We start from the raw sequence: 27,996 nt of genomic DNA on the forward strand, positions 1-27,996 counted from the left end.
TTAAAATTTTAACAGTGTCCTGTAGTACTTAGATGAGCTTCACAGGTATATGTGATAATCACAACAAATCAGAAAAGGATCAAATAAAAAAAATCCAAGCCAATTTTATTGGTTCAAATTGGTGTCTTAATTGGTTCTGAACTGCAGCTAAGAGTCTAAGTGGAGAAAATCACCTAAATTTACCCTCCCCCTTAGTCAGCGGTGAGCTTCATAGGACCCTCCCCAAGCCATATAAGGCCAGGAAGAATGTGCTAAGCACTGAGTGTGCTAAGAATAAAGTTGTACTGGGATGGATAAGGTTACTTTGAACTCTATATTTCATGTTTCCTGACATACCCCCCAAAGAACTGCAATTATGTTAGCAAGGCTGTAGGAGCATTGAACAGTTCTTTCCCAGTTCTTTTGATTTTTGTTGCCTCTCCATGCATTCCTGTCCTGTTTAGAGCTGTGGTTTTTTTACATTTTATTTCTGGTGTGCATGTTTCTGAGGATATTAGACAAACGTGCTGAAGGTTCACTCTGAGGCATGGCTATTTTTGTTAGAAGCTGATACTTTAGACTGAGCTTTAAGTGTTGCCTCTGGAAGGCCTTGGGTTGTTCTGGGAGGCCAAGTCTGCAGAGGAAACAGACATTTCAGAGAGCATAAAAGAAGAAAGAACACAATTAGAAAAAGCAGAGGACCTCCCTCCTTCTCATTCTGCAAGTCCTGCGAGAGTCAGCAACCCAGAAGCACTATCTAAGCTGCCACAGTAAATCTTGACCTTTTAAAGAGAATATCTCTTACCATCATCATGGCCGAGATAACAGCAGAAGGTACAGTAACTCCTTTCAAATATAATTAACAAAAAATGATATGTGATTTAACAGTATAAGTGAACTGGCCTGTCAAAATGATTTGTTGTTCTTAGCAAATAATGTTTTCACTCCAGGATAATTTAATTTTGTTTTCTGCATTCCTTTCTACTTTTCTTTCCTGTTTTTTCTTCTCTCTTTTACTTTTTTACTCTTGTAGCCTGAGTTTTTGCCAGTTACTGAAACAAGTTCTCTGTACACCTCTAAAAATAACCTTATTTTCATTTGCAGAACACCATTATTTAGGCACCTCCATCAGAGTGATACAAACAGGGAATGTCTGAAGTTCAGGGTTCTATTCTCAAACCCTTGCTCAGAAAAAAGCTTTGGTAGTCCCTTATAATCAGAGATTTACCAGAGTCAGAACAGCTTAATTTGTTTGCCCTGATTTTTCCATAGGGAGCATAGAGTATTTTTGAAGTGTATGTGAAGTTACTGAAGGGTAAAAGGTAAAAAACCCCTCTGTTATCCTTATTTAGGTAGACTTCTAAGGGTGTCAGTGAAAATTGTGCTGAAATAAATATGCACGATGTTGGCCTGCAAAAATGAAAAGCAATTGTATTAACCAATAAATATGTACTCTAAAATGTGAATGTTTCATGTACTTTAATATTTCCTGACCATTCATATTTAAAGTACATTTTAGATGCATAACAATATTTTATCAGCTGAAGTCAGAAGGAGGGATATATTTAAAATGCAACCCTCTTTAATACTGAATATTTTAGTTGAATTTTTTTTCCACTCTTTATTTGAATTTAATAATGACAAAAATACAAAAAATGCTTTTAAACAGTCTTCTGAGATTTACTTTATTCTGCTTCTCAAGATTATGTGGTGTTTCAGTGCATGAAAGATGCTGTTTTCATCTTCCATTTTTTATTGTTCATACTTGTAAGAAGATCTGCATTAAGTGCTATTAGAAAGTGATCCTGTTCCTTCTTAAGGGCTAATGTTAGGACTGTGTCAAGTAGTTCAATCCTTGCTTGATGTCTGGTTAGCCACATCAGGGAAGCAATGTGATTTTTTAATCAGCAATTGGACTGATCTATAATTTACTTCTGGATGCAAGTACTGCCAAAACAGGTGGCTCAGCCTGACAGCCCTAACCCAAATACTAACACTGGTTTATTTAGATATTCTTAAAAAGGTTTGTTGGAAACATTGGTTATTTTCTAGCTGTTATGAGGCAAATCTGTGAAACAACCAAATTAGCAAGATTTTTGGTCCAAAATTAATGGCAAAAAATATAAGACTTTACAACCAGTCTGACTTTTCAGTCATTTATCTTATTAAAGAAAGAAAATTATAGACTCTAGAATGAAACAAAAGACCATTGAATGAAGGAAAGTAGGGTCTGATTTTTTTTAAATTTCGTTTGTAGTGTTTTTACAGGAGTGTTTTTACAGCTGTAACAGTGTGTGTGTTCTGTGGGGCTTTTTATACAAAGCATAGACTTAAATGCTAATGAGCACCAGCTCCCCAGTAAGCTGACCTTCCATGTGACAGGGAAATAAACTATATAATTAGTTTAGTTATATTTGCCTTAGTTTTATTTTGTTTTCATGTACTTGGAATACACTTGTAGTGATTGACTGATTTTTAAACACTGTATCCACGAGATGGAAATTTTATTTATGGCAAAAAGTAAGAATTCAGCCTGAAGCTAATGTTTCACTGCAGTTTGTTTTCCTCTGGGGCTAGTACTGGCACTCACAACCTGAAAGTTTAGATATAAACTTCAGCAACGTATAGCTTGGATAAACAAAAAGCTATTCAACTACCTGCTACTTCACACAATTTATTTTGTTTTCACAATTTATCTTGTTTTCCATACTACCTCCCAGCCCATGATTTGCTGGGCTCTTCATGACTTTGCTAGGACTAAACCACTTGCTCCTTGCAATAGGTATTTATAACTTTTTTTCCACTGTCAGTCACAGAGCCAGACTCTTGGGCTTCCTGCCTTTGTGGAGGCTCCCTGCCTTTTCCCTGACACACCAGAGAGCAGGACAGAACAGCGATGCAGGACAATGTGGTTGCTGGTTTAGAGATTTGGCCCAGGCCTGGCAGGGTGTGCTGGTGCACATCTCAGGGTTCTCTTTCTGACAGCCTGTGTCAGGACAACAATCTATTCAGAGATGAACAGAGGCAATGGGGAGCTCTTTCAGGTCAACAGCATGATAATGACAGTGAGATTAGGTAACTTAAATATGTAGCCAATAAGCCCTGCACTGCCTACTTGCACCAAAACCCACATGTGCTACTTATTCGTTCACACAGCTACAAATTGTCAGTTGTAGAAATACGGGTGAAATGTACACTGTGAAAGACAAAATGAGATCCCTGAAGACAGCAATTCATAAATGTCCTTAGAAAGTTGGCAGGACCTATGTCTCCAGCTGTCAAGTATTTAGGAGAAGATTCCAAAGGATTATCTTCAGCATCCTCCTATTACATGTCATTGCCATCACAGAAATGTACTATTAAAAAGTGGAAGTCCTTAAAATTGTATTAAAAAAAAGTACAAAGACTCAGTACAGGGAATAAGTACTCTGTCTTTGCTATACTCTCAGGATCTAATAATATTGTTACTATTAGTCATATTATTACAATTAATAGTAATTATTGCTCTTGTTATTATTACATTTAAGCAGTTACTGAGTATTCTTGTAGCAGCCAGAATCTTTTCTGGGGTCCACTTAAGGCTTTGTCTAAAAAGCCATGAGTCTCAAACTATGCTACTCCACTGTGTCTATGAACACAGGTATTGGACTGGACTCAGTGGCAGATGTAGTTGGAGCTGCCACCACTGAAACTCGAACAGCAAAAGGCTGACACCTCTGAGAAATGGCTTCTGCCAATGTACAGCTTAATCTGTGTGTGCACAACAGCTCCAGCACCAGCCCTATAGCTGGTCCTTTCTTGCCCAATCTCCTGCAGGTCACAGTGCAAGGTTGATGGGTATCCCCTGACACTTCATCCTCCCACACAGGGAGACTCAGCTCTGCTTGCTGTAATGCTCTGGAGACTGTGCACTGATCTAATCCAGGAAGGTGAGGAGAGGAGAAAGACAAGGTTTCTGTGCCAGCTGTTTGTCTGCCACAACTTATTTCCCTAGTGGAGCAAGAGAGAAGCAGGAGTCAAATAGAAATGTGACAATGAGTCACAGTTTGGTCCTTATTTTGCTGCTGAGAGCTGTGCAACTACATATTTCCTCTGTCTGGGAGCAGGCTGCAAGGAGACAGGCTATCCCCAAGGCTACACACAGCTTGTCAGTGACAAAATCAAAATTAGCTTCTGCATTTCAGCCCTTTTCTCAGGCTATTGGATAACTATGAAAAGTTTTAAGATGTAAATCATTTCAAAAGGCAAAAAGATGTGTATGCTTGAAGATTAACAGACATGAAAATACTACTGTATGAGAAATAACACATACGAGCCATAGGGTAAAATCCCAATTATTTCATGAGTGTGATGGTCAGAAGCTACCAGAGGTATTCAATTGGCAAAATGTTTAATGAAGGCACACTAGAAGCAAGAGGCAGATAGCTACTTCTCATGGTAATTCATGAGTTGCTGCTAGATGTGCCAGTTGTGCTGACAGCAACAGAGGCCTAGATGAATAAATTGGATTAGATGATTCATTTTGATGACTAAAGGCATAAGAGGTGTTTCTTACCCTCCTTCCTTAATGCTGTTTATGCTTGGAGCTAGGATGTTTATATAGAATATATTTGCACCTAGCAAATTTTCAAAATGAAAAGATGCCTTCTTTCTCTGCCTTTCAATGTTGATGACGAGGATGATAGTATACCTATTCCAGCAGGGTAAGGAAAATACAATAATTTTAGCTATTTTTTTTTAGGAATCTGTCTGTTATAGTTCAGAACAACCAGGTAAAATCAAAAGCCTAATTACACAAAGTAAAAAAAAAAAAAGGTCAGAAAACCCAGGTCTACCTGTGGAAAAATCTTTGTGGAGAACAGAAGCTCCAAATTCTTACCGAAGTTCCTTAAAAATTGTATTCTCCTGTGACTGTGGGCCTGTACAACCATTCTGTTTTGGCTTCAGCCTTGGTGTTTTCTCATACATAGCCTCTTGATGCAAGCATGGTTAGCTTGACTTTAAGAATTTGTGGACAACTCTACTCAAAGCTGATACAGTATTTATGCACCTTCAGTTGGTACAACTCTTACACACAATTCATTACTTTAGGTAGCCCCTCAGAGAGTCAAGGATTTAGCTCTGAAGAGCAGGAAGACTGAAAACCTATAAACTAGTCAGGGTTTTAGCTCTGGAGAACAGGAAGACTGAAAACCTATTAACCAGAGAGCCAAGCTAATGCATTGTGTTAGAACACGACAGGCTAAAACTGTGTGTGTTCAGTTAGCTCCTGTTGTGGACAAACAGCTGGACTGTAGGTCTGAATATTTATTCAATTTTTTTTGAAAGATCACAAAGAACCTTGTGATCTTAAGTATTTGGAGCATATTTTAATGTTACTTATATATTGAGAAATGTTTTTAAAATCCTACTAGTGTTTTCAAGTAATTGGGAAAATCAGTTACCACTGACCTAAATATGAAATCTGTGCAACTACTTACATTCTCAGAAGTCTCAACCTATAGTTTCAGAGACCTAAACATTGAAAAAAAAATCTAGTCTAGAAATATTTTGAGTACTTTCACCCACTGATTGCAATATAAATACTGAGTAAGAGGCAGATTTACTCTCTTTTTACTGCTCAGTTCTGGAAAGCAGAAACTGTTTTACTTTAAAACATTTCATAATACAGGTCTGGCTTCAGTTCAGGAGATACTGAGGAGAGAGAAACAAATCAGAGTTACCCCATTTGAAGCAGCTCATCCATTTACAGAAATGAAAAGCTTTTTCCTTTCTGATGATGACAGTCACTAGTTTCTTCTCTGTTTAAAAAGATTGAACTAATGCAAACTACAAATTTTACCAGGTAAACCATATTACAGTAGTAGATGCTTACTTTTAATAGATTTGCTTTAAATCCAAATTACTGGAAGGACTTTTAGATTGCCAATTTCAGTCATGATTTAAATCAACAAACAAGAAACCTGGATTTCAAAATAGCAATTTTCAAGATTTTTGCAAATGTCATCTATCATTCTTTTTCCAAAAAGCAACCAATATGGCAACTGAATACAGCCCTTCTCACTAAATTTGTGCCTTTTAGAGAAAAATATACCCTAAATATCTGTGTAATAAAATATTCTATATTTTGGGAGTCCTTTATCTTGATTCTTAGCTTTTTCATACTGGGGTTTTTTTGTTGTTGTTGTTTTTTAATGCTGGAGAATGGTAAATGGTGCATTTCTCTTTTGCTGGATAATGGTTTCATTTTTGGTTGTGGTTTCTGTCAAGCTTCATTAGGATGGAAATTTTAATTCAATTAAAATGGTACAAACCCAGCAGTTAAAAATTGTTTATATGTGTATATTTACATACTTAGATAATAGAAATAGGGTTAAATAGGAAAAGTCCATTTTAAGTATAAGCTCTCTTGATAAGTTAAATGATTTATTAAAAAAATATAGTGCTATTTCTAATTTAAGTTCTTGGCCACTGCATCCTATAAGAATATATAACTGAGAGAGCTCATTTTCTTTTATGTGATATTTATTCAAAGGTAGAGGAAAAAAAATCTACCTTTTTTTTTTTTAATCCTTATTAGGCCTTGGTATAAATAAGATAATAATTGAGTACATAATTGAGTACAAATAGCAAAATAAATTGAAATTAGGAACAGATTCTTTGCATTTGCAAACAGGCTATACTCTCAAAAAAAGGCTGCCCTAATTTGACTGCATTTGCTTAGCCAGTGATTTCCAACAATTCAATAATTTCTTTAACTCTTTTCACAACAGTAATGGCTTGATCATAGTTTTTTTTTTTGTTTTGTTTAAATAAATGTGATTTCTATAAATAGTAATGGAAAACTGTAATATTGTGAAAGTATGGTCCTTAGCACAGAGTTTTCTTAAATTAATTTTTAATTTTAAAGGGCATTTTTTAAAAGGACATTTATAGAAAACTTTACTTTATGATTCAAAAAGCATCAGCAATTTTGTTCCCTGCCTATATTCCCCTATGGCAGCCTCATTTTAGTGGGTCTTAAAAAGGAGGATTGTTGAGCAATAATACTGAAATGTCTTCAGAGAGGTGTAAAAGAGGAACACAGTTTTTTACTGATTTAAAAGCAAACCAAAGGTATGGTCAAAGAGAAGTTGCAGAGACAGGGAGGCTTCATATCCTTGCTGCTTTACATTGACAAACCAGACTGGTCACACAGTACATGAAGTGGACAAGAAAGAAGTAAGATATAAAGTCACTGCATCTAAACACTTAGTTTAAAGCTATGGACAACCAGCAGTGCTTATTATCCATATGATCCTGCTATCATGGTATCTTGTCAACTTTTAACATTTTTATAATATTTAATATTTTAGTCATATCCCTGTACCTTTAAATAGTATGTCTTCCTTCAGTGCATTGGAACCAACCATTCAGACTCTAGATTCCTGAGTAGGAGTGTGTTTAAGTTCTATGTGGTCAAAAGGGACCAGAAAGATTTAGCTTCTGTTTTTTTTTCCTAATATGTCCCTACAGCACATTTGGTTTATGTAAGAAAGTCTATTTTGGGAATTGTGAAGCAAGTACATGGCTACCAAATCTTTGACTAATGGTAGAGATAGTGACACCAAAAAGTAGCAGAAATACTGGAGGACGCTGCTGACAGTTGTCCCATGTTCTTTCCTTTTCTTCATTGTCTCTGATTTATTTTTGTCCCCCTCCTCTGAATGCAAAACATATTGAGACAAAATCATAAAGCACACTCTAAGTAGCTGCATTATTCTTTAGACTCATTATATTTTGAGTAAAAGAGATGAGCTAACAAAACAGGTCATGCAATGTAGAGGAGGCTAAAGAGAAAAAACCCATAGGAGTTACCTGTTTTTTTTTTAATCCCAAATAGTTCATATGCTAAAACTTACCTATGTTATACTTTCATTCAAATCAGTTCAGTGTTCAAAATCATAGTCAGTGCTGAGCTTTATCCTAACAAATCAGAATGAAAAAGCTGTGCCTTTAAGTCTTGAATAAGACTCACTTGAGTCCAGGGGCAGATTTGACCTTCTTTTAGAATAAGTCTGAGAGCACAGTATGATCTTGTATCTGGTCTAGAAGTTCTGCTTGGTGCCATGCAAAGGCATTTACCATAAGAAAGGAAACTATTAAATGCCAGGCAGAGAAAAACTTTCTCACTGGAGAAGTCTCCTCTTTGTATCTTCAAAGATAGTTCTAAAAAAACCTTTACAAATATGTAATGAGTAAAGACCTGCTACTCCCTCTACGTGCTTATGTTCTCACAACTTCAAAAGTATCTCTGTACCTTTGCCTGGAGTCAAATTGTCAAAGGCACAATGAATCTGAGCCTTTGTAGCCTCCTTTGGTATGTAAATAAGCTCAATTTTTTCCTATATTCCATTATGGAGATTTAAGTTGTGGCTCTCTGTGCATGTCAGGAAGGCTAAATCTTGTTTCAGTCTTTGCTGAGAGGCTGCTCACAATTGACACAATTACCATAAATATAGTTTTCTGGTAATTTTACTGTTTCTAGAGGCATAATTTAATACATCTATTCAAATGTTAAGGTCCTTATTATGCACTGACCTTTTCCTCCTGTAGCAGGTAGGATTTTAATTTTGACTGTCTATCCATGCAACTCTTCCTGAAGTCAGCTGTATTAGTACATGAACACGTCTGGTGTAGGACACACCTTAACACCTCAAAGAGGTGATAACCCATGTATATGGTACAGTTCAAATTATATAGTTTATAATGGTTTATAATCCCAATATTTAAACTGCAACTACAGCATAACAATTTAGTATAATTTCAATGGCTTTTTCTAAGGACAACATTAAAATTCTCTTTTTCCTTGACGTTTTTTGCATCACCCTTCATGATAGGAGTAAAAAATGTGAGCATTTTACAGGGAGGCATCCAAAATTAGACTAATCCTTTTATATATTTACTGTTGATTTGGTTTGTTGGGGTTTTCTTGGTTGTTTGCTTTTTTTTTTTACCATGAGTGTTAGTATAACACTATTATAGCAAAAGATCTGTGGTAGATGTTGAATTTGGCCTGTCTGGGCCAGCTCCATGACTAGATGGCTGACTGCATCCTATGAGTTGGAGCAGAACAACTACTGCTTTACCCTAAATTTATCTCTCACTTTATTAAGTCCATGAAGATGTGATTTTGCATTAGAAAGTGAATTCTGAGAACACGATTTTTTTGCTGATTCAGAAATGGAAGGGCACAAAAACCTTGTGTTTTTGTTTTTGATCTGTAAATATGCTTGATAAAATTTTAACTTTCGTAAGAAGCACAACAACTGAAAAATAAATACAAGCTTTTTTTTTCCCAGCAAAAAAAACCCAAAACCCGCCCTATTATCAGATGCTCAAGCAGAATCCATGTGAGATATATTTATCCTAAAATGCATCTCTTGTTCTAACATGGTGATTTTGCATTCATTGATTACATAGAAGCCACATGAAATGCTCTGGAGAATGTAACGCTCTACTCTGCTGTTAGCAAACCAGAAGAAGTGATGAATTTCCAGATGAGTAGAAGTGAAAACTCTCGCAGCTTACTCCCTCCCTTTCTTCCCCTTCCAGACATAAGTGCAGTGTGTCCCTCTGCTGAGAGACACAGCTCCATGCCTATTCCTTTCATTTGTCATGAAGGAGATATCCATAGATTTTGTAATACTACTTGATTGTATTTTGCCTGTGAGTTCCTATCGAACCAGAAGTGTCCAGGGATGTGTTGTTTTCTTTATACAGAGCTCATATAAGAACAATCACAAGGGAAATTTTACTAGGTCACTGTTACTCTGGAAAGAAAGGAACTTTGGAAATTATGTGGAAAACCACTTCAGATATATGAGAATACAATTTTGGGAGATCTTGGCAAGGTTAGCTACAAAGATTGATGATGTTTCAGCATACATTTAAAATTAAAATTAAATATGAATAAAAGTTTGCATATGCAGATATTAGTGCATTGGGAAGGGGAATCAGCAATTTTGCCAGTGTTAATGAATTAGGATAATTATAACTATAGAGAGAAAACAGTGATGTGAACTAGGATTTTGTCTTAAAAACTCCTTTTAAGCATATATTTGCCATTGTTTAATTGATCAATCAAGATAGGCAAATGCATTTCATATTGTGAATGCTAGGGGCAGTTTCACAAAAGGGGAAGTTAGTTGTAAAGCTAACTTTTACAACAGTGCTGCTATCCACTCTTCAGTATGTCATTCTAAGTATGGATCAGAAATAAAGCCACATCTGTGGAGGCTGTCAGGACTATAAAGTGGCACTGGATCTCTAATTATTTTCCCCTGTGGTAGTGCTTAGGTCAGGGCTACATTGGTCTAATGACTTTACTTCATGCAGCTGGAAACAGTCTTTACATTAAAATTCTAAAATAATGTAAATATTCTTTGATTTCCTATATATTTAACAAAATTAACTCTTTTTTGTAATTATTTTAAACTTCAATGTGCTACTAAAGTGAATGTTAAACTACACAACTGTCCAAAAGCGCCCTCCCTGCCTAGAAAAAAGGAGGTTCTGGGGAGACCTTATCTCTCTCTTCCTGAAAAGAGATAGTAGTGCGATGGGGTTCTGCCTCTTCTCCCAGGCAACAAGTGACAGGTCAAGAAGAGATAGCCTCTAGTTGTACCAGGGGAGGTACAAGCTGGACTTCAGGAGGAGTTTCTTCATGGAAAGGATTGTAATACATTGGAATGGACTGCGCAGGGAGGTGGTGGAGTCACCCTGGAGATGTTCAAGAAATGACTGGACATGGCAACCAGTGCCATGGTATAGTTGGCAAGGTGGTGATCAGTCAAAGTTGGAACTCAATGATCTCAGAGATCTTAACCCTAAATGATTCTGGAGAATATTTTTAGTGCTTACTTGCGCTGTTCTGATATTTAAATCAGGCTTTATGTTTTCTGCTCAATGACTGGGCTTTTTACATGAGTAACACAAGAAAAAGAAAAGTGATTACTGCACTTTTCATTCTTCTGGAGATGACCACATCTGGTAGGCTTCAGGACCCATGAGATTCCTCACTACTCCCTGCCAGAGCCATTTGCAGTGGGATGACTCTTCTTTCAGTGCTGGATGGCTGCGGTGGTCCCATGTCCCCAGGTGCAAGAAAGCAGGAAGCTGAGCTGGTGCTCCCCACAGGCACACACCTCTCCAACCCACCTTCATGCCTCACTTTCCCCAACTTTTGTACTCCCATTAATCATCCTGTCTATTAAATCTTATTTCTGCCACCTCAAACCAGTGCTACTTCAAGCAGAACAGGCAGCACAGTACTTCTTAGTTCTTGTAGTTACCATGTTTTTATTATCAAATATCAGAAATTTTAATGTTCTAAAATAGTTTTTCAGCACAGCAGAAATTTGTCTTAGATATTGCAAAATTTATATAAAATTTTAACTAACCCTCTCCATTGTTCTCTCTATGGTATTGAGACACTCAGAGCTGTGAATGCAGAATATTTATTTGCAAATATCATGAAGTTGTAATCATTGATTGCTTGTATCTGCAGACTCTGCCACTTTCCCCTCTGTTCTTTCATCAAGCTGTTTATATATTCTTGGCATTTCTCAAATGTGAATACAATTTTAACTTCCAGATGCTCCATCTTCCCCTGAAAATGCCCAGGTAGGCAGATATGAATTACATCTTCTTTTGAAAACAGATGTACATTGGTTGCATTGGAACAATTCCAGTGTCGGTCTTGTCCCACTGGAGGAAGCAGCTGTTCTTCAGGTGAAACTATTTAGTAAGAACAAAAAAGCACCTTATAACATGTGTCTGTTTTAGCCCAGAAATCTAATTTTTAGCCAATTCCACACCTCCCTGCTTTTCTATGTTGATGCAAAAAATACTGGAAGGGAGACTTTTCCTCTTCTCCTGTACAACATCTGCAAAAAAATTCTGCAGAAGTCTGAATTCTGGGTCTTGTGGGCATACAGGACATAAAAATAGTTATGATTAATATTAGGTCCCAGTGTTAAAGATTAGAAAGAAATAGTGAAATAAAAGCTTGTAAGTCCTTAAAAAATCCTCTGAATTTTCTTCCCACCCTGACTACTCATTTTCTCAGTTGTCTGGTGAGCAGCTTGTAGTTTGCTATATAATATGGAAATCAATCTCCGATCTGCAAAAAAATCCAACCAAGCAACAAACCCAAAAAAACATCAATAGATTTTCTTCTTTTGCACAGTAGTGGGTACCAAAACAACGAAAATATATAAAATGTGCTAAAAAATTGAGTGTTTACAAAAGCCTGTGAAGTCCTGGTTGTACATGATGTTCTTCTCTTCACTTTTGTTCTCTTCTGAGCAATACCAAAGCTCCTTCTCTTTTAAGGTATACTTTAATTAAGTAAATATGAAATAAGCATGAGCTACGTTAACACACTTTAATCAGAATATGCTGTGTATTCTGCAGACAGAGAAATGAAGGTGTTAAAATCTTCAGACTTTGTGCTCTTCACTGAAGAGCTGCACCTGGTCTTAAAGTTTAGGTTGCAGAAGCATATTGTAAAATTCAGAAACTTCACCTTTTCTGAAAGCATATTTTAATATAATAGCTGTCTCAGTACTTTCCTCACTAAAACAATTTTCTTTTTTTCAGTTGTCTCTAAGGAATATACAAGTGAGACCCACTTTCCCATAGACTGAACTGGTTCAAGTTAGTGGGAATGAAAACTCAGCTAATATATTCAGCTTTCACAGAATACATTCTCTATACTCCAATTCTTGAAGATAACATTCAAAGCTTTTTTTCTTATCTTGGTCCTATTTTTATTCCATTTTTGGTATCTACTGTAAACTCTTTTACATTTGCCAACTCATTGAATATTTCCAGTCAATGCCTTTGAAATAGCCTTTGTTGCTATTGCTAACAACAAAATCCTCATTGTCTTTAAGGTTTTTGTACAGAATAATTTCACTTTGCCTAATTATATAAGTCTTCAAAAAGTAGATGCACTTACATAGGCCTTTATGAATGAATAAATGAATGTTGTCATGCTTGCAATTTGCTGAAACTCTGCTTTTGGAAAAGATTCACCTGTTTTCAGCCACAGTCAGGACTATCTATGGTGGCTTTCAATCTTTCTACTTCTTTCATGCCTTTGATTATTTTAATTGAAAGAATCAGGGTTTCCTGCCACATTAAATATAGAAATATTACCTTTTATTCTCACAGTGATTGAATCACTTTGACTAGAACTAGAACTGTAGTGGTGTCTCATCAGCTGAAAAAGAACAGTATGTATTCTATGTGAAAAAGCACATATTTGGAGTCTTTTATTAACATTTAGTACCTTTCTGATTTACTTTTGGTTGAAGAAATATAGCTTTTGTTTTAGCTTTACAGTTTACTTAAATGCCAGGACCGTGAAGAGGAAAGATAAGGAAATAGGAAATTATTTTATAACCAGAATTTCGTGAAGACCTTTTTTTGGACATAGATATTAATAGTGTGAACTTCCAAACATACAGACTATTAATTTTCTGTGGATCTCTTGTACAAATATCATTTTAATGTCTGTATGCTTCTGAAGGTATCATCAGAATTTATTCTGTATAAAAGTTACCTGCCAAAATATCCACTATATGAATCTGCAAATGCTTCAGCAATCTAATTCTTTTTAATCTATACTTCTTCCTGAAAATAGTAGCTCCTGACTAAAGGTGGTGTGTGATCCAGACTTGTTATCAACATTTTCAATACCTGATCATGGGAATGGTGACTTTAACAAACCCTTGATGTCTCATGGTCTTCTCTGTCCATTTGCATAGTCTTTTACTACGGAATAGCACCCTCTGAAGAGTAAATACCAAGGAGACTTCTTATGTTGTAATGCTCCAGGTCTGAACATTTGCAAATGGAGCGAAGACCACGTAACCTATGCAAGCCTATTTGTGGTCAGGGAAAATGTTACAGTTCTCTCTTATAACACCCTTAAAAACTAATACTGTTCCTGCCCTGATCAGCAAGATGAATAAAAACTGTTGATCCGAACTGTTGTTCGGTTCAGCTGTATGTGAGACTGATGTCTTATTGACACAGTTTCCAATGATGTAAGAACCATAAAAACACTTAAGCTTTTCTCCTCTTACCTGTCAGAAGTACCCTGCCTGTTCAGGTCCTGAGGAGTGCAGAGGATGCTGTGCAGTATGTAAGTTCTTTAATAATATCCTATAGAGTTTATTCCACACTTCCTACATAACACTTGGCCTAAGGTCTAAATAAAGCACTATCTTAAACAAACATAAAACCACAAACCAGCCAACCAAAAAAAAACCCAAACCCACCAAATCAAAAAACCACAAACCAAACCCAGAAAAATAATTAGTACAATGTCTTTAAGCCTTCCTTTTTTTCATATTGTGAATGCTACTCATTATTACTCATCCAATTATATTAGATACATCTTGTTTCTTTTCTTGTCTTCCACCACAAGAGTTTAATAGCATTGTGAATGTATTGTAGCTCTGGGGGCATGGATTGTGTTAGTGAGAAGAAGATTATCTGTTACATGACCATAAGAATATAGTAAATGTAAGCTGTAAGGCTGAAATATTGACTGTAAAATAAGTGTTAATTTTCAATAGATGTGAAAGTATGCATTTTTATTTATTAGCAGTTACATCATTACAGCTGAAGCTGCACTCTATTGATATAACAGAAAAGGAAATTAATAAAGAAAGGTTAGATGATGAATGGGCCTTTGACTAGAATATAACAGCCAGCAAAATCTTGCAAACATATAGGCAGAATAAGTCACTCTCAAAAGCTTTATTAAAAATTTAGAAAGGACCATCAACTTCTGCTGCAGAGGACATCTCATGTCTTTGCATTATACTAGCAAAGTTATGAGTTGAAACTGCTGCACTAATACTAAAGAAATATCAGACAATTTCTTGAAAGTTTCCTTAAACTAGGAAGTACCTAAATAGTAGCTTAGGTATTAAAATCCAAGCAGGAAATGTTTCAGGAAATTTATACATATGCTGAAAGTGTAGAAAAAGCTTAAAAAAACAGAAGAAAACTACACTCATGGGAAGCCTGTGTTATGCTTAATGTAGAGGAGTAGAAAGCCAGAAGTTAGGAGATCCCCATTGCTTCTTTTTTTCAGAATGAAAATTATATGGCTTTGCAAGGAGTGGGAACTGAAGGGGCAATAAATATTAGAAGACTAGGGGCAACTACATCCAAATTTGAAGATCTATAAAAATACACAAAATAGAATTCCACAATTTGAATATGAAGTGAGACTATGTGAAGATTTAGTAAAAAGGAGAACATTGTGTTTATATGGACAAGTTTGAGCCTAATTAGAAAACTTGTGAACACAGGACAGGTCGTTTGGGAAACAATACCAGCTACCATCTCTATTTCATCTGTATGAAAGAAAAGGAATTTTCTGTTGGATGGAAACCATTGGGACAAAATTAGGACAAATATGCATAAATATCCTTTTCATGATTGAACTTCAGGCATAGATATGCAACTTTGTTCTTGTCTTCTCCTATCCCACCAACAGTCAGAGAGTAAAGCACAAAATAAGGATGGTCAAAGGCAAGATGCCAGGAACATTATAGAGGTCCTGCAAGTGTCTGATGTTCATGCAAGGCGCTCAAGCTGGGTGGAAACTTTGCAGCACCTGCTGTTACTGTGGGCTAGGAATACTGGAGCTATATGGATCTGCTCTACAGAGAATGTGGGGATGTGTTACAGCTCGTGAAGCATAGCTGAATGTCTTTGCAATGACTTTGTGCATGTTTACAGCAGATGCTAAAGATTAGTTGGTTTAGAATCCATGGGAGGTAATAAGGAAACTATCATTCCAACCGGGTCAAAATTTTTCCTTGATGTAGCTCACTTTCATTTCCAGTTAGCAATAATAACATTGAGGGGCCTCCTCAAGATGGTAGCTTTTTTTTTTTAACTTGACATAAAATCTTTTGAACTGTACTGAGGCAATGATTTAACATTATGAAAGCTTTCAGGACTGATCATGACATTAAAACAAGTGGAAAGTTTTTCTTCTCGAATCACTGAGTTCTGAGGACTGCTCTGTTGAAGTCTTCTTCCATGATAATTAGTCTTCCACTGCCAAATTAGGCTGAACCCTATGTCTAACATTCTAAAGCAGACACAGGAATTGCAAGGGCTATGAACTTCAGAAAAATTCACATTCCAAAAATATAAGGAAATGGATTACCCATCCATATATAGGGCAGAGAGTCGCCCAGAAAGAGGAATTCAGACATTTCAACACTTTGTTTTCATTTTTATTCCAATGTTGACTAGAAAAGTGCAATGAGAGTCAATTAAAATTATTGATAAATTTGCAACATTCTATGCTGTTGAAGGCTCTAGAGCACAAGCTTTATGAGGAGCATCTGAGGGAACTGGGGGTTATTTAGCCTGCAGAAAAGAAGGCTCAAAGGAGACCTTACTGCTCTTGACATCCACCTGAAAGGAGGCTGTAGCCAGGTGGGGTTTGGTCTCTTCTCCCAAGTAACATGGAATGGGATGAGAGGAAAAGCCTTAAGCTTTGCCAGATGAGACTTAGGTTGCATATTAGGAAAAAATTTCTTCATGGAAAGAGAGATTAAGTACTGGAACAGGTTTCCCAGAGAAATGGTGGAGTCACCATTCCTGGAGGCCTTTAAAAGATGTGGCACTAGGGAACATAGTCTAGTTATGGCCTTGGCAGTCCTCAGACTTAATGGCTGGGCTCTGGATAATCTTAAAGGTCTTTTCCAACATAAAGGATTCTCTGACCAAGAATGTGTAGTTTGAATTTTTTTCTAGAATTTGGAACCTTATACTGAGATAATTTTACAAATATGTCTCTCAGTAGACAACAATTTCTACTACACATAAGCTTTTAATTAATGTATTCTTCCTGGTTTGGGTTATGTGTTTAGAAGCTTAATGCAAGTAGGGTAAAGAAATATTTTAGACATAGTCTATATGGATAGATTTTTGAAATAACTCATTTCTGCTTTAGGAAACTTTTCATTGGGAGAATATTTTTATTTTATCTGTCACTGAATAAGGTCTGTTCATAAAATTGAAAGGACTGTTAGCCTACAAGTAAAACTTTCACATGAATAATTTTCAAAATTAAGATGACACTTCTCTGAGACACTTAATAACTAAACCATGGATCTAATTTTTTTTCCTGAGGCCTAAAGACCATACTAAAAATATCTTCCTTGATTATATCTTTTTATATGGATAAATTTTTACATTCTCAAAGACATGGAGAAAAAGTTTTTTTTAATTTTATAATTCAGCAAATTTATACTGAAAAAATTACATATTCAAATTAGAAATTTGTTCTATAGTACTATTCAATTTTTTGCTTAGTGAAATTTTTTTTCATTTCTTTATATGAAGATTAATAATACTGAGTGTTACGGCATATATACTTGAAAAAAATTAATTTGGGATTTGTATCTACTCTGTCAGATGGAAAATTGAGTTAGCATCTTTTGTAGGAAACAGGACAACCTTGAGTTGTAATAATCAGTTGATAACTCTGCCACTTCTTTCTCTGTAAATCACAAAAGTTTTATAAAACCATTATCAGACACCAGAAAAGACTAAGCAAAGAGAATATCCTGTCCTATAATATACACCAAAAAAAGTACTTTAATAAACTAATAAACTTGCATTTCTTGATATGTTCCATGCATACTCCCATGGCTATCATACAACTTAGATGGGATTTCAAGTTAGAATTGACATAGAAATTGGAACTTCATTCAATTGGAGCTTCCAAACTCACAGTTTAGCCTTTTTAGGTGCACACATCAAAACGTTCCTTTTCAAGTACTCATTTTTGCAAGAAAACTTCATAACCGACACCCAAAATCTGAATTTGCATTCCATAGTTTCTTTTGCCAAGTAGGAGTGGAAAGGTGTGGAACGGTACTTACTTGTGCATAGATTTTAATCCAGACTTTCCTGTAATTTCAAATTTTGTTTTAAATGCCACATGAATATGTCACTTCCTAATGGGGACTATTTCTAGGAATGATTGTAAATATTGGCTCAATTTCTGGAGCCAGAAAATGTAGCCAGCTAATCACTTCTTGCATTTATCACTGGGATAAGTTAGAGAACCAAATTTCATACTTATGTTGTCTGTTGAGGTCTTCATTACAACATCTTGTCTACTCTTCAGAGGTCTGAAGAGGTGTGATAGGAAAATTCAAATAGTAAATCTCTATCCCCTTACAATAAACAGGTTTGGGACCTGATATCCAGGTCACAGATACATGAGTCCCTACACCAACCTTTAAAGTTGAGAAGCCTTTAGGCTATTCATTATGTTTCTAAGGAACTCTCTTGCTTTTTTTCTTTTTTGGAATGCAAGAGTGATAAAATTAAAAATATTATATATTCTTTGGACTTAGGTATGGGTACAAGACAGATTCATTAATAGACTAATTTGTTGTTAATTTACTTGTGGCTAAAACTCAGATGTTGCTAACAATTTCTAAAACCTAATGACCTCGTTCTGCAGAGAGCTCTTGATTGATTTGGGCTGGCAGGAGGAAGGATGCAGAGAATGGTTACAGTTACTGAAGGAATTTTGGTTTTTCCTCAGGTAGCCTTCAAAGAATCCTAAATTTTCTTGGTTTTCTCAGGGCGTACATGAGATTCCAAAAAACATCTGCATAGGGAGAAAAAGAGAAAAGAAAAGATGCCTAGGGCTCTGTACCTGTACATGAATATTACGTAGTGATTTTTCTCATTAAACTTACATTGAAAAGTTTTTCACACATTCCAAAACTTGTTCAGAGTATAATCCTGAGTAAAATTGATTAAAATATGGCTAAATTATGGTAGCTGGTTCAGGAATGGGTCTCAACAGTCTCAAAAATATTGATTTGAAATAAAGTTGTCTTCTAAGATGTGATCATCTGGCATAAGATTCTATTAAATCTTTGTAAAATAGTGTAAGGATTTCTCAGCTCTTGAGGATTTCAGAATACATGTTAGATGACAGGTGTGTTGTGAATATGAACCCTCAACAAAGATCAACTGTTCTCACTGTGACAGCATATCCTACATGTCTCAGCTGCCCTTAGAGATCATGCCTTTTTCCAAATAAAGATTGGAGATTAACGGTATTATTAATTTGGGCTATCAAGGTTAAACTTCCACTTTAAAATTTTAGGAACTGTTATTGCAGGAAGAAAGTTATGAAACACACCAATAATTTTTACATAAATGCTGAATTCTATTCCTTTGTGTCAGTTTAAGATTTCTCTTGTGTCCTAAAACTGAAAGGATATTTTCCATAGGATCTTTTCAGACCAAAAACAGAAAAAAAAAATAAACCAACCCAAACCCTTCAGATGAACCATTTCTATGATTGCCACTGCTTCCTAGAATTCTTTTCTTACACTGAACACAAAGAGCATATCAGAAATAATTTTGCGTTTATATTTTAGGATATAAAATAGGATAGGAAAATAACTTTAGAATCAAGTTTCAGAAAATCTAATTTCCCCAGTATTTTAGGTGTCTATGTAGTGGGCTTGCCCTCAGCTGCTCTGTAATTATACAGATGGAGTACTCCCATATTAATTTGAAAATAACTGCCTGACAGAAGATAGACCTTGCTTCATCTGTTTACTGTAGCTAACTACTGTCTCTTGGGAAATTGCTTATACTAAGCAAGTTTTCTTCAGCAGCCTTCTTTCAGTTTTCTCTCACTGACAGGATGACCTATAATTTAGTTGCAAATTGCCATTTACATGTGAGATCTAACAGTAACATAGATGGCTAACTTGCCACAAGCATTTATTTTAGGTTTCCCCTTCTGTCAGATGAGAAATTTTTGCTCCAATTTTTAACAAAGTTTTGTCTCTCTCTCTCTCTGTATGTATATATATGTACTATATAACTTACCATTGCAATTTCTGTTGTTTGCCAGACATACCTTTATCTTCTGTCTCTGGTTAAAGACCTGCAACCAAGTTTCTTCAATATGTCTTATGAGTATATATATTTAAACTATGCATGTGTTGAACTCCATATTTGAGTGCTGTAGTGACTGGGTAGCTCCATATGGAAGACGTGTCAGACTTGCACCATAACTTGCAGATTACAGTAAATTATTGTTAGAACTTTTCAGAATCTGTAAATGCCAGTACATTAAGACATAAAATTGGTCCAACCTTCACAGTCATCTTAGCCTGAAATAAAAGAAATCAAGCAAATAATCATATTAAATATTCCTCAATACACTTATTTGAGAGAAAATATTAGTTCCATCAGAGGAAGCACAGATCTGGAATTGTCTTTATAGAGTTTCTTTATACTAGTAGACTTGTCCAGAATGAAGATAAGTGTGTGGAACCTACTATTTATTCTAGTAAGTTTCATTATTTATTAGGACTGTCATCATTTTACAGATGAGAATAGATTAATTTTTTTTCAACAATAAAAAATAAGTCAATGGGTTTTTTCCTAATCCCTTCTGAATATTTCAAGGATGCATAAAGTTGAGTTTCCAAAATCTAATAACAAGGGGACTGCACACAGTGCTGTTGCTTCAGAAGGTCTACTGCTATTTAGAGATAAATGGCAATCGTTTTTCTCCAACTTTCATTTTGACATTTTAAAAGATAAGATGTACCTCTCAGCTTATATCAACTCAGAAGTGTGTCTAAATATCCCTTTGGCATCTCTTTCTGAAATGTCAGGTTACTAAGATGAACAGGAAGGTAAAACTTTTTACTGTTTCAGAGCACCAATTTATTTCCAAAGAAAGGAAGGCATTTCTACCAATCAATAAAAAAATTCAGATGTGGAACCAAACAAATAATTGATTTTTCAGACTGCTGCTAGTTTAGGATTGAGTGCTCAGAATTCAGTTGCATTCTTAGCTCATCTGCATGCTAAGAAGCTAGAAATGAAACATTTGATTTTTTTAAAGAATCACATTTCTAAGACAATATAAAAAAAGTATCAAATTGAAGATATACTTAAAAGAGAAAAATGTAAATTTCCAGCTTTCAGATCATGAAAAGGTGAAATCTGGTCCCTTTTGGAAAGGAAGCACGTCCTAGTATCTAGCTTGAACAGCAGTAAATTACATTTCTCTTGTTACTATCAAATGCGCATCCTCCAGTTTTGATTCTATAAAGTAATTTATCCTATTTTTATTATTATTCATTCCTGTCGTCTGCTAAGGTCTCAAGAAATTATAGCAAAAGGTGATATAGTTGTAATTAAAATCTGTAAAATTTCCCAATAAAACGTCATCTCTTAAACCTGGTCCTCAGGTCTTCCCTTACTATTGTTTCTAAAATAATTTCAGGTATGAATTATTGCAGATAGTCTTATATGACTAATTGTATTGTGAAGCTAACAGCACAGAAGATCTTTTAATTACTGCTAATGCCTTCTTTGTCTGAATAATCAGAATACTGTAAAAGCCTACTGAAATGCATATGCACACAGGAAACAATCCCACAGAGCAGAAGGTTAAAGCTCATATCAGCCTAATGTTCTTTAGAAGCAATTTTGGAGTGAAGAAATTTTTACACTTCCTTGCTAAGTTATGAGACAAGATTTTTACTGTTTAATTTTGAAGTGTCACCAATGCTCCACTAGAGTATGAAATTCAAACATGTAAGAAAAGATGAAAATTCAGCTCCAAATCACTGAAGATCAACTTTTAGTGTGATTTAGGGTTCATTTTGTATGAACTTTCAATGGGATGTAGACACCTAAATCCTTCAGATACCTGTTGACCTAACCAGGCACTCTGAAGACATAGCTTAGAAGTACACCAGCTGAGAGGGAGTTCACTTATTTTACTGCTGATTGTATTTTAAAGCACAGTGTAATTTAGGTCTGGCTGAAACTGGTTTTCGCTTCCCCTACTTGAAGTTCTCAGATTGTTTCAAGACACCTGCACAAAAGGTAGAGCCTCATATGTAATTTATGTAATTCTACATTTCGTACCTTGGCTTTGGTTCTATTCCAGAACAAGCAATAGCTAGTATTAACATTTCTTCAACAGGGCCCAGTGATACATTCTTGAAAAATCAAGTTTCATTTCTGCAAGGAAAATATGATTGGAGCAAAGAGACCTTTTTGCAGTTATGTATACTTGTTCCTTTCTAAATCTTCCAATTATCTTTTTTATCAATTACACTGGTTGCTAGAACAAATTGATTTTTCCAGCTGTCCTTCCCAGAATTTCTTCCCTACTACTCCACTCTGTTCTCTGAGATTTTCTAGACAAACCATCCTCTATTGCTACTGGTTGAATTTCTCTCCTTGATTGGGAGGGAGGTGAAGTCCCGATTTCCTTCAGGGAATTCTGACTCCTTTTGTACAGCAAAGGTCCAAATCTATCATTTGAATCTACATGACAAGGAGTTAACCACATATGTCAACTTCTTATATGAAGTACAACCAGTCTTTTGTATACACAAAAGTTTTTTTAAGGCAATCTTTGCAGCTGTCCTCAGTGAAAAAATATCAGATACACGCATTAAAATAATTTTAGTAGATGAAAAATGAAGGTTTGAAAGTATCTTGTCTTTTTCAGCAGCCACTGTTGAAGAAAAAGTTTTGTTTTAAATGCTTAGACACTGCCCTGCAAATATACTTGCTCAGCATTCAGGGAAATTAAATAAAGAAAATTCCCAAGTTAGAGATCATATCTTCATATTCAAAAGTCCATATTTCTTACATGTAGTTGTCCAGTCCCTACTGCAACCTGGTTGTACAACACTGGAAAGTAATTTTCTGATTATACAGCTATGGAGGTTTTCTAGTTAGTATTAGTTATTTTCTACTAATCCTAACAAGATCCTTTACTTTTTTCCACATAACCCATGGTAGCATACTGTATCCATGCTGGGTTTTCATGGGAAGATTTCAGTAGTGGGGGAGGATACAGAGTCAATTCCTGGATGAAGTTGCCAGAAGCTTCCCCCATGTTTGACAGACCCAATATCTTGTGGCCCCAAGATGGACCCATCACGGGCAAAGATGGATTCCATCATGATGAGAGTATCACACCTGAGAGAAAATATTTAGGAAGGGGAGAAATAAAAAAAAAAAAAACTTCAGCCAGAGAGAGGAGAGAGAACAAGTGAGAGGAACAGCTCTGCAGACTGCAAGGTCAATGATGGAGAAGGTGCCCCAGACACCTGCAGCCCGAGGTAAGGCAGACTGGCTCCCTGCAGTCCTACAGGGGAGGAGATATTCACCTGCAGCCCGAGGTAAGGCAGACTGGCTCCCTGCAGTCCTACAGGGGAGCAGATATTCACCTGCAGCCCCTGGAGGAGTCCACACCAGAGCAGGTTTGTGCCCACAGGAGGCTGTGAGCCCATGGGAATCCCGTGCTGGAGCAGCTGCTGGCAGAAATTCAACCTTCTGGGGAATCAGTGTTGAAACAGCCTTTTCCTGAAGGACTGCACCCCAGAGAAGGGACCCACCCTAGAGCAGTTTGCCAAGAACTACAGCCCACGGGAAGGCCTCGAGTTGGAGAAGTTCCTGGAGGATTGTCTCCTATGGGAGAGATCCATGCTGGAGAAGGGGAAGAGGGTGAATCCTCCCCCTGAGGAAAAAAAATGCAGCAGATACAGCATGTAATGAACCAACTGACCACAATCCCCCATTTCCTCTCCCCCTGCACCTCTGCAGGGAGGATGCAGAGAAATTTTGAAATGAAATTAAGAGTGTTTGAAAGATTTAGATTATATTTCTAACTACCAATTGTGATTGATTCAACTAATTTCCCTAAGTTCAGTCTGTTTTTCCCATGGTAATAACTGGTGTCTGATTTTGTCCTGCTCCTATCTCAACCCATGAACCTCTTCTTATATTTTCTATCCCCTGTCCAGGGAAGGAGAGGAGTATTAAGGCTTTGGGGAGTACCTAGCATCCAGCCAGGGTCAACCTACCACAGTATCCTAAGCAACTGCAATTATTAAAATCCAAAAATATATGTCACAGGTACTAACATGCATACAGCATTAAGAATTTCTAGTTTTCACCCCATAGTAGTGCTATTAGTATAAGTTACTGATGCTGGATGAAGTACACAGTTTCTTTGGACTTGATAATGAAATGGCTTGAGAGAATGCATCTTTTCTTCTAAAAGCTGCTTATTGAAATTGACAAAATGAAAAGATTGGTGTACATAATTTCTTGGACAATGAATAGAAAGATTAATACTATCTACTTCCTGAAATTATCAGATGCTCTGTATTGATCAAAAATAAAACCAATACAGATATAATAACAGAAGAGGAAATTAAAAACATATGCAGACCAACCACCATAATAATTATAAGTGCCTTTCTGAATCCAATCATTCAACTAATTTTCATACACCTCTTCTCCATATTCCATAACATCTATTCTATTTCTTTTGTTATGTAGAATCGGTTGCTGCATAATCTCCAGCCCTGTTCTTCACATTTCATAAAGATTATTACATTTTTATAACTATCAGTCACCGATAAATCTGCATATGTTCTCTCATATACTGTCCCAGACGCAGCTTTCTAAGCCTCTAGTCTGCAGCAAGACTACCTTAAAGTCTGAGAAGTTGTGACTATACAAAAGTGCTGAGAGGTTTTTTCTCTTTGCACTTTAATTACACAAACAGTAAAGCAACACTTTGGTACATTGCATAATAAATTTAAATTCTTGTATCAGTTGTGAAACTCCATTTATTTATTTTTCTATTTAGGTATTCCAGTGGCCTTTGTTCATTCATATGTACAGAGATATAGTTTGATAAAAATGAGAAGAAATTGCTGAATGTCAGTAATTTCAAGAGATGATTTCTCTATCTCTAAATAAACTAGCTTTTCTTAAAATTTTCACATTTCTGCTCAAAAGCTCGTCCATGCTCAGAAAACCTACACTAGTTGCCCACTACCCATTTTTGGGCTGCACTGTGGATCCTTGTCCTGCTCACAATCTGTTGCAGATAATCGTGAGAGCGAGGAACTTTCAAAGATAAGTTCAATTCGCCTATTTAAGTTGTCTTTCCCTGTTTCTAGCTCCTTCTCTTGTTGTCATCTTATTGCAAAAGTTCCATACACTCTCAGTGATTTCTCATGAGCAGCTCCTCACAGCACTGACACCAACTTCTCCATTAGCACAGCCAACAAACTCCATCTCCCTTCTTGACGGGCTAACCCACTATTTTATAGCACTCATCCTCATTGGACACAGCTGTGGCTTGTTAAGGGCAGGCCTGTTCCTAATCTTTGGTGATTAGTACAACTGCAGCTCATCAGGGGTGAGATTACCTTCTACACTATCTTTATTTTCTTACATTTTATCACCCCACATTCTCTGTTTTAGAAAAAGTCTTGTATCTATATTTCCATGTATGTCCAGTTGAAGTCATGGTCTGTGTTAGTGCATCTAGCTGAGTTTCTAACTTATTGAAGTTTGCCAGGGCTACAGATCTTCCACAGAAAATGGTTTTAAATCCACTTTAATTGCATCCTTTAGCAATATTTGGAGGAGACCAAAAGGTTTTGACCAGCTGCAGTGCTCTTGCTTTTTCTCCTCTGAAATATTCTGTACTCTGTTGGTTGTTGTCCAGTATCTGCATTTTTTGGCCCCTGGTTCTGGTCAGATAAGATGATAGAGGCTCTCTGTTCAGTGCATACAGAGGGTCTTGAAGGTCTCTCTTCTCTCTGCTCGGCATTTTGTTTTCACATAAATATATAAACAAGACCAAAAGAATGAAAAAATTCATTAGGTTGCTTTAGGAAAAAAAATATTATTACTAATATTTTATTGTAAGGTACTAATTATTGACCACAGAAATAATTCTGTCTTTTCCTTTATGTTCATATAAGCCAAGGAAGGAGAAACCCTAGCAGAGATATTGAAACAGGAGGAAGTCACAGTCAGGCATAAGTATCTCCTGAACAACGGGTGTAGGTGTAATCCTTTCTTGTGGTAGAAATAATTTTCCTCACGTGGGGAAAGAGCGATTATTGTGGTACCTGCAGGTCTGTGGACTCACTAAGGGTGATGTGCTGAGCTTGAAGAAAATGCAGCAGATTATCTTATATCCATTGCCCACTTCTTCACTGAAGGGTTCTAATCCCTCGTCCTCTTCTCCCTGCAGTGCCCTACTTACTGTAGGCTGAGACTCGTGCCTGATCCCAGCAGTGCTGGGTTGATAAGGTCACCAGGTTAAAGCCCAAGGCTTGAGCTGGTGCTTAACATCCAGTGTCGATTTTTACAGCCATTTTTTCTCTTCCCTGCTTCCTTAATTAGTATTTAAATATTCCAAATGAAGTGGAATAGGTCAAACAGAAGCCATTAATGACCTGAATCCAGAATACTCTGTAGCCTATTTACTGGAGTGCTCATCTGGGGAGTACAACAGACATGTCAAAATCTACCAGCTCTCTCATTTAGAGCACACTGCAGTGAGGTTTCTCACATCCCAATGTATTGCCCTAGCAACAATATTATTATTTAAAAGTGAACAACCACTTTTTTTTTTAGTATTGTAACTAGCCCTGTGCTTTTAATATACTTAGCCTTAAAAAGGCATTGCACATTGAATATTTTACTTAATTTTTTTGTCTTATTGGAAGAATGAGATTGTTATACATAAAATAGTTATGAAGTGATATAAATAGAGAAAATTACTCTTTTCACCTGAATGAGTCTGAGCAGAATTGGTTTAATTATTAATTTTGGATGTTTTGTTTTGTTTTGTTTCATTTTTCTACTAGTGTAGTAGAAGGTGTAGCTGTTGAATTCTAAAATCAAGTCCTCATCCTTAACCATGGACTCCTATGCTTACTAAGTTTTAAGGAGATAATGCCTCAGCCCACAAATACAAAGACTATTTTACCTAAGCTGCCAGGACTAAAACCTCACTCTGGATTCTGAAAGTCACACGGTGTTCTCCTCAAAGTTGTCACCAATTGTCAAGGTTTATTTATACTTACGAGACCTAATGGGTCTTCAGATTGTATTCTAAGTGACAACTCTGAAACCAGGGGAATAGTAAGAATATCAGAGTTTTAGCTGTTTGGAATTTAGCAAATCAATCTGTTGATGTAAAGGTGACATTTGCGACCTGATGGGGCAGTCCTGTGTGCATGAGAAATCGTGATGTGCAGTCAGAGGTATATATCCCTGGAGTAATCTTTTTATAGAAATATATATATAACTTTTTAAAGTTCCCATCCTCATTGAAAATCAATACCAATCACAACCCAAAGTGCCAAGAGGCTCTAGCAGACATGTGGCGGTGGATTAAAATTGGATGGCTGAAATTGTAGCAGCCTTCAGCTGCACCCTCCACTCCTGTGATGGATGTTGCCTCTCCCAGAGCAGGGACAACTGATCCGCTCATGAATCTCCTGATCCACTGCAGTGCTCATCAAAAGTAAACTGACTGGATTCAGGCTGGCTGTAATATGGACACAGAAATTTGTCTTGAGAGAGAAAATGTTTATTATATGGACAGCAAAGATACCTAGGAAATTTCAGCAATCTGATTTTAACCTGCTGCTGAATGACCTCTGCTAATTGTAAATGTAGAACTCAATAGGCTCAATCAGGTGATTTCAAAGCAACAAAAATGCCTGTTTGTGTACCTCAGTCCCCCACTGGGCACCTGAATCTCCGCTGACCACTTGGGCAGGAGTTCTGCCTAACTTTGGTGCTTTTCTGAGAAAAAGGAGAGTCACTGCTGGCTGAACTGATGAAAACATTGTATATACATCCCCTTTTTCTCTGTTGTCTAGCTTCATAAATATTATTACTGAAGGTTTGAAGAGAAAGTTAGAACTGGTAGAAGGTGGACAGAAATGAACAGAGCACCAAGACACCTGAAAGTGAGAAAGAACCAGAGAAAGACACGCAGAAAACACCTTGGGTACTACAATGATAGAATGCTTGTGGAGAGAGGGAGATCATCTCAGTGTTACTGCCTCTTCATTTTGGAGT

General features: G+C 36.4%; 1 protein-coding gene across 12 annotated transcripts in view; it reads left to right on the forward strand.

Annotated features, from left to right (window-relative positions):
- TRDN (triadin) overlaps positions 1-27,996 on the forward strand; it is a 232,482-nt gene that overhangs the window by 6,748 nt on the left and 197,738 nt on the right. For 10 of the 12 annotated variants that reach the window (XM_054514393.1, XM_054514397.1, XM_054514403.1 and 7 more), the window contains exon 1: positions 352-813. The exons of 1 other annotated variant lie outside the window; for it this stretch is intronic. In XM_054514393.1, the coding sequence (XP_054370368.1) occupies positions 792-813 (22 nt within the window). In that variant the 5' untranslated portion in view covers positions 352-791. Of the gene's footprint in view, positions 1-351; positions 814-11,623; positions 11,644-27,996 lie in introns of those variants that run through there. One more of the 12 variants, XM_054514399.1, reaches the window with a different exon arrangement.

The sequence above is a fragment of the Molothrus ater genome, chromosome 3, assembly GCF_012460135.2.
Source record: "Molothrus ater isolate BHLD 08-10-18 breed brown headed cowbird chromosome 3, BPBGC_Mater_1.1, whole genome shotgun sequence".
NCBI classification, from domain to species: domain Eukaryota; kingdom Metazoa; phylum Chordata; class Aves; order Passeriformes; family Icteridae; genus Molothrus; species Molothrus ater.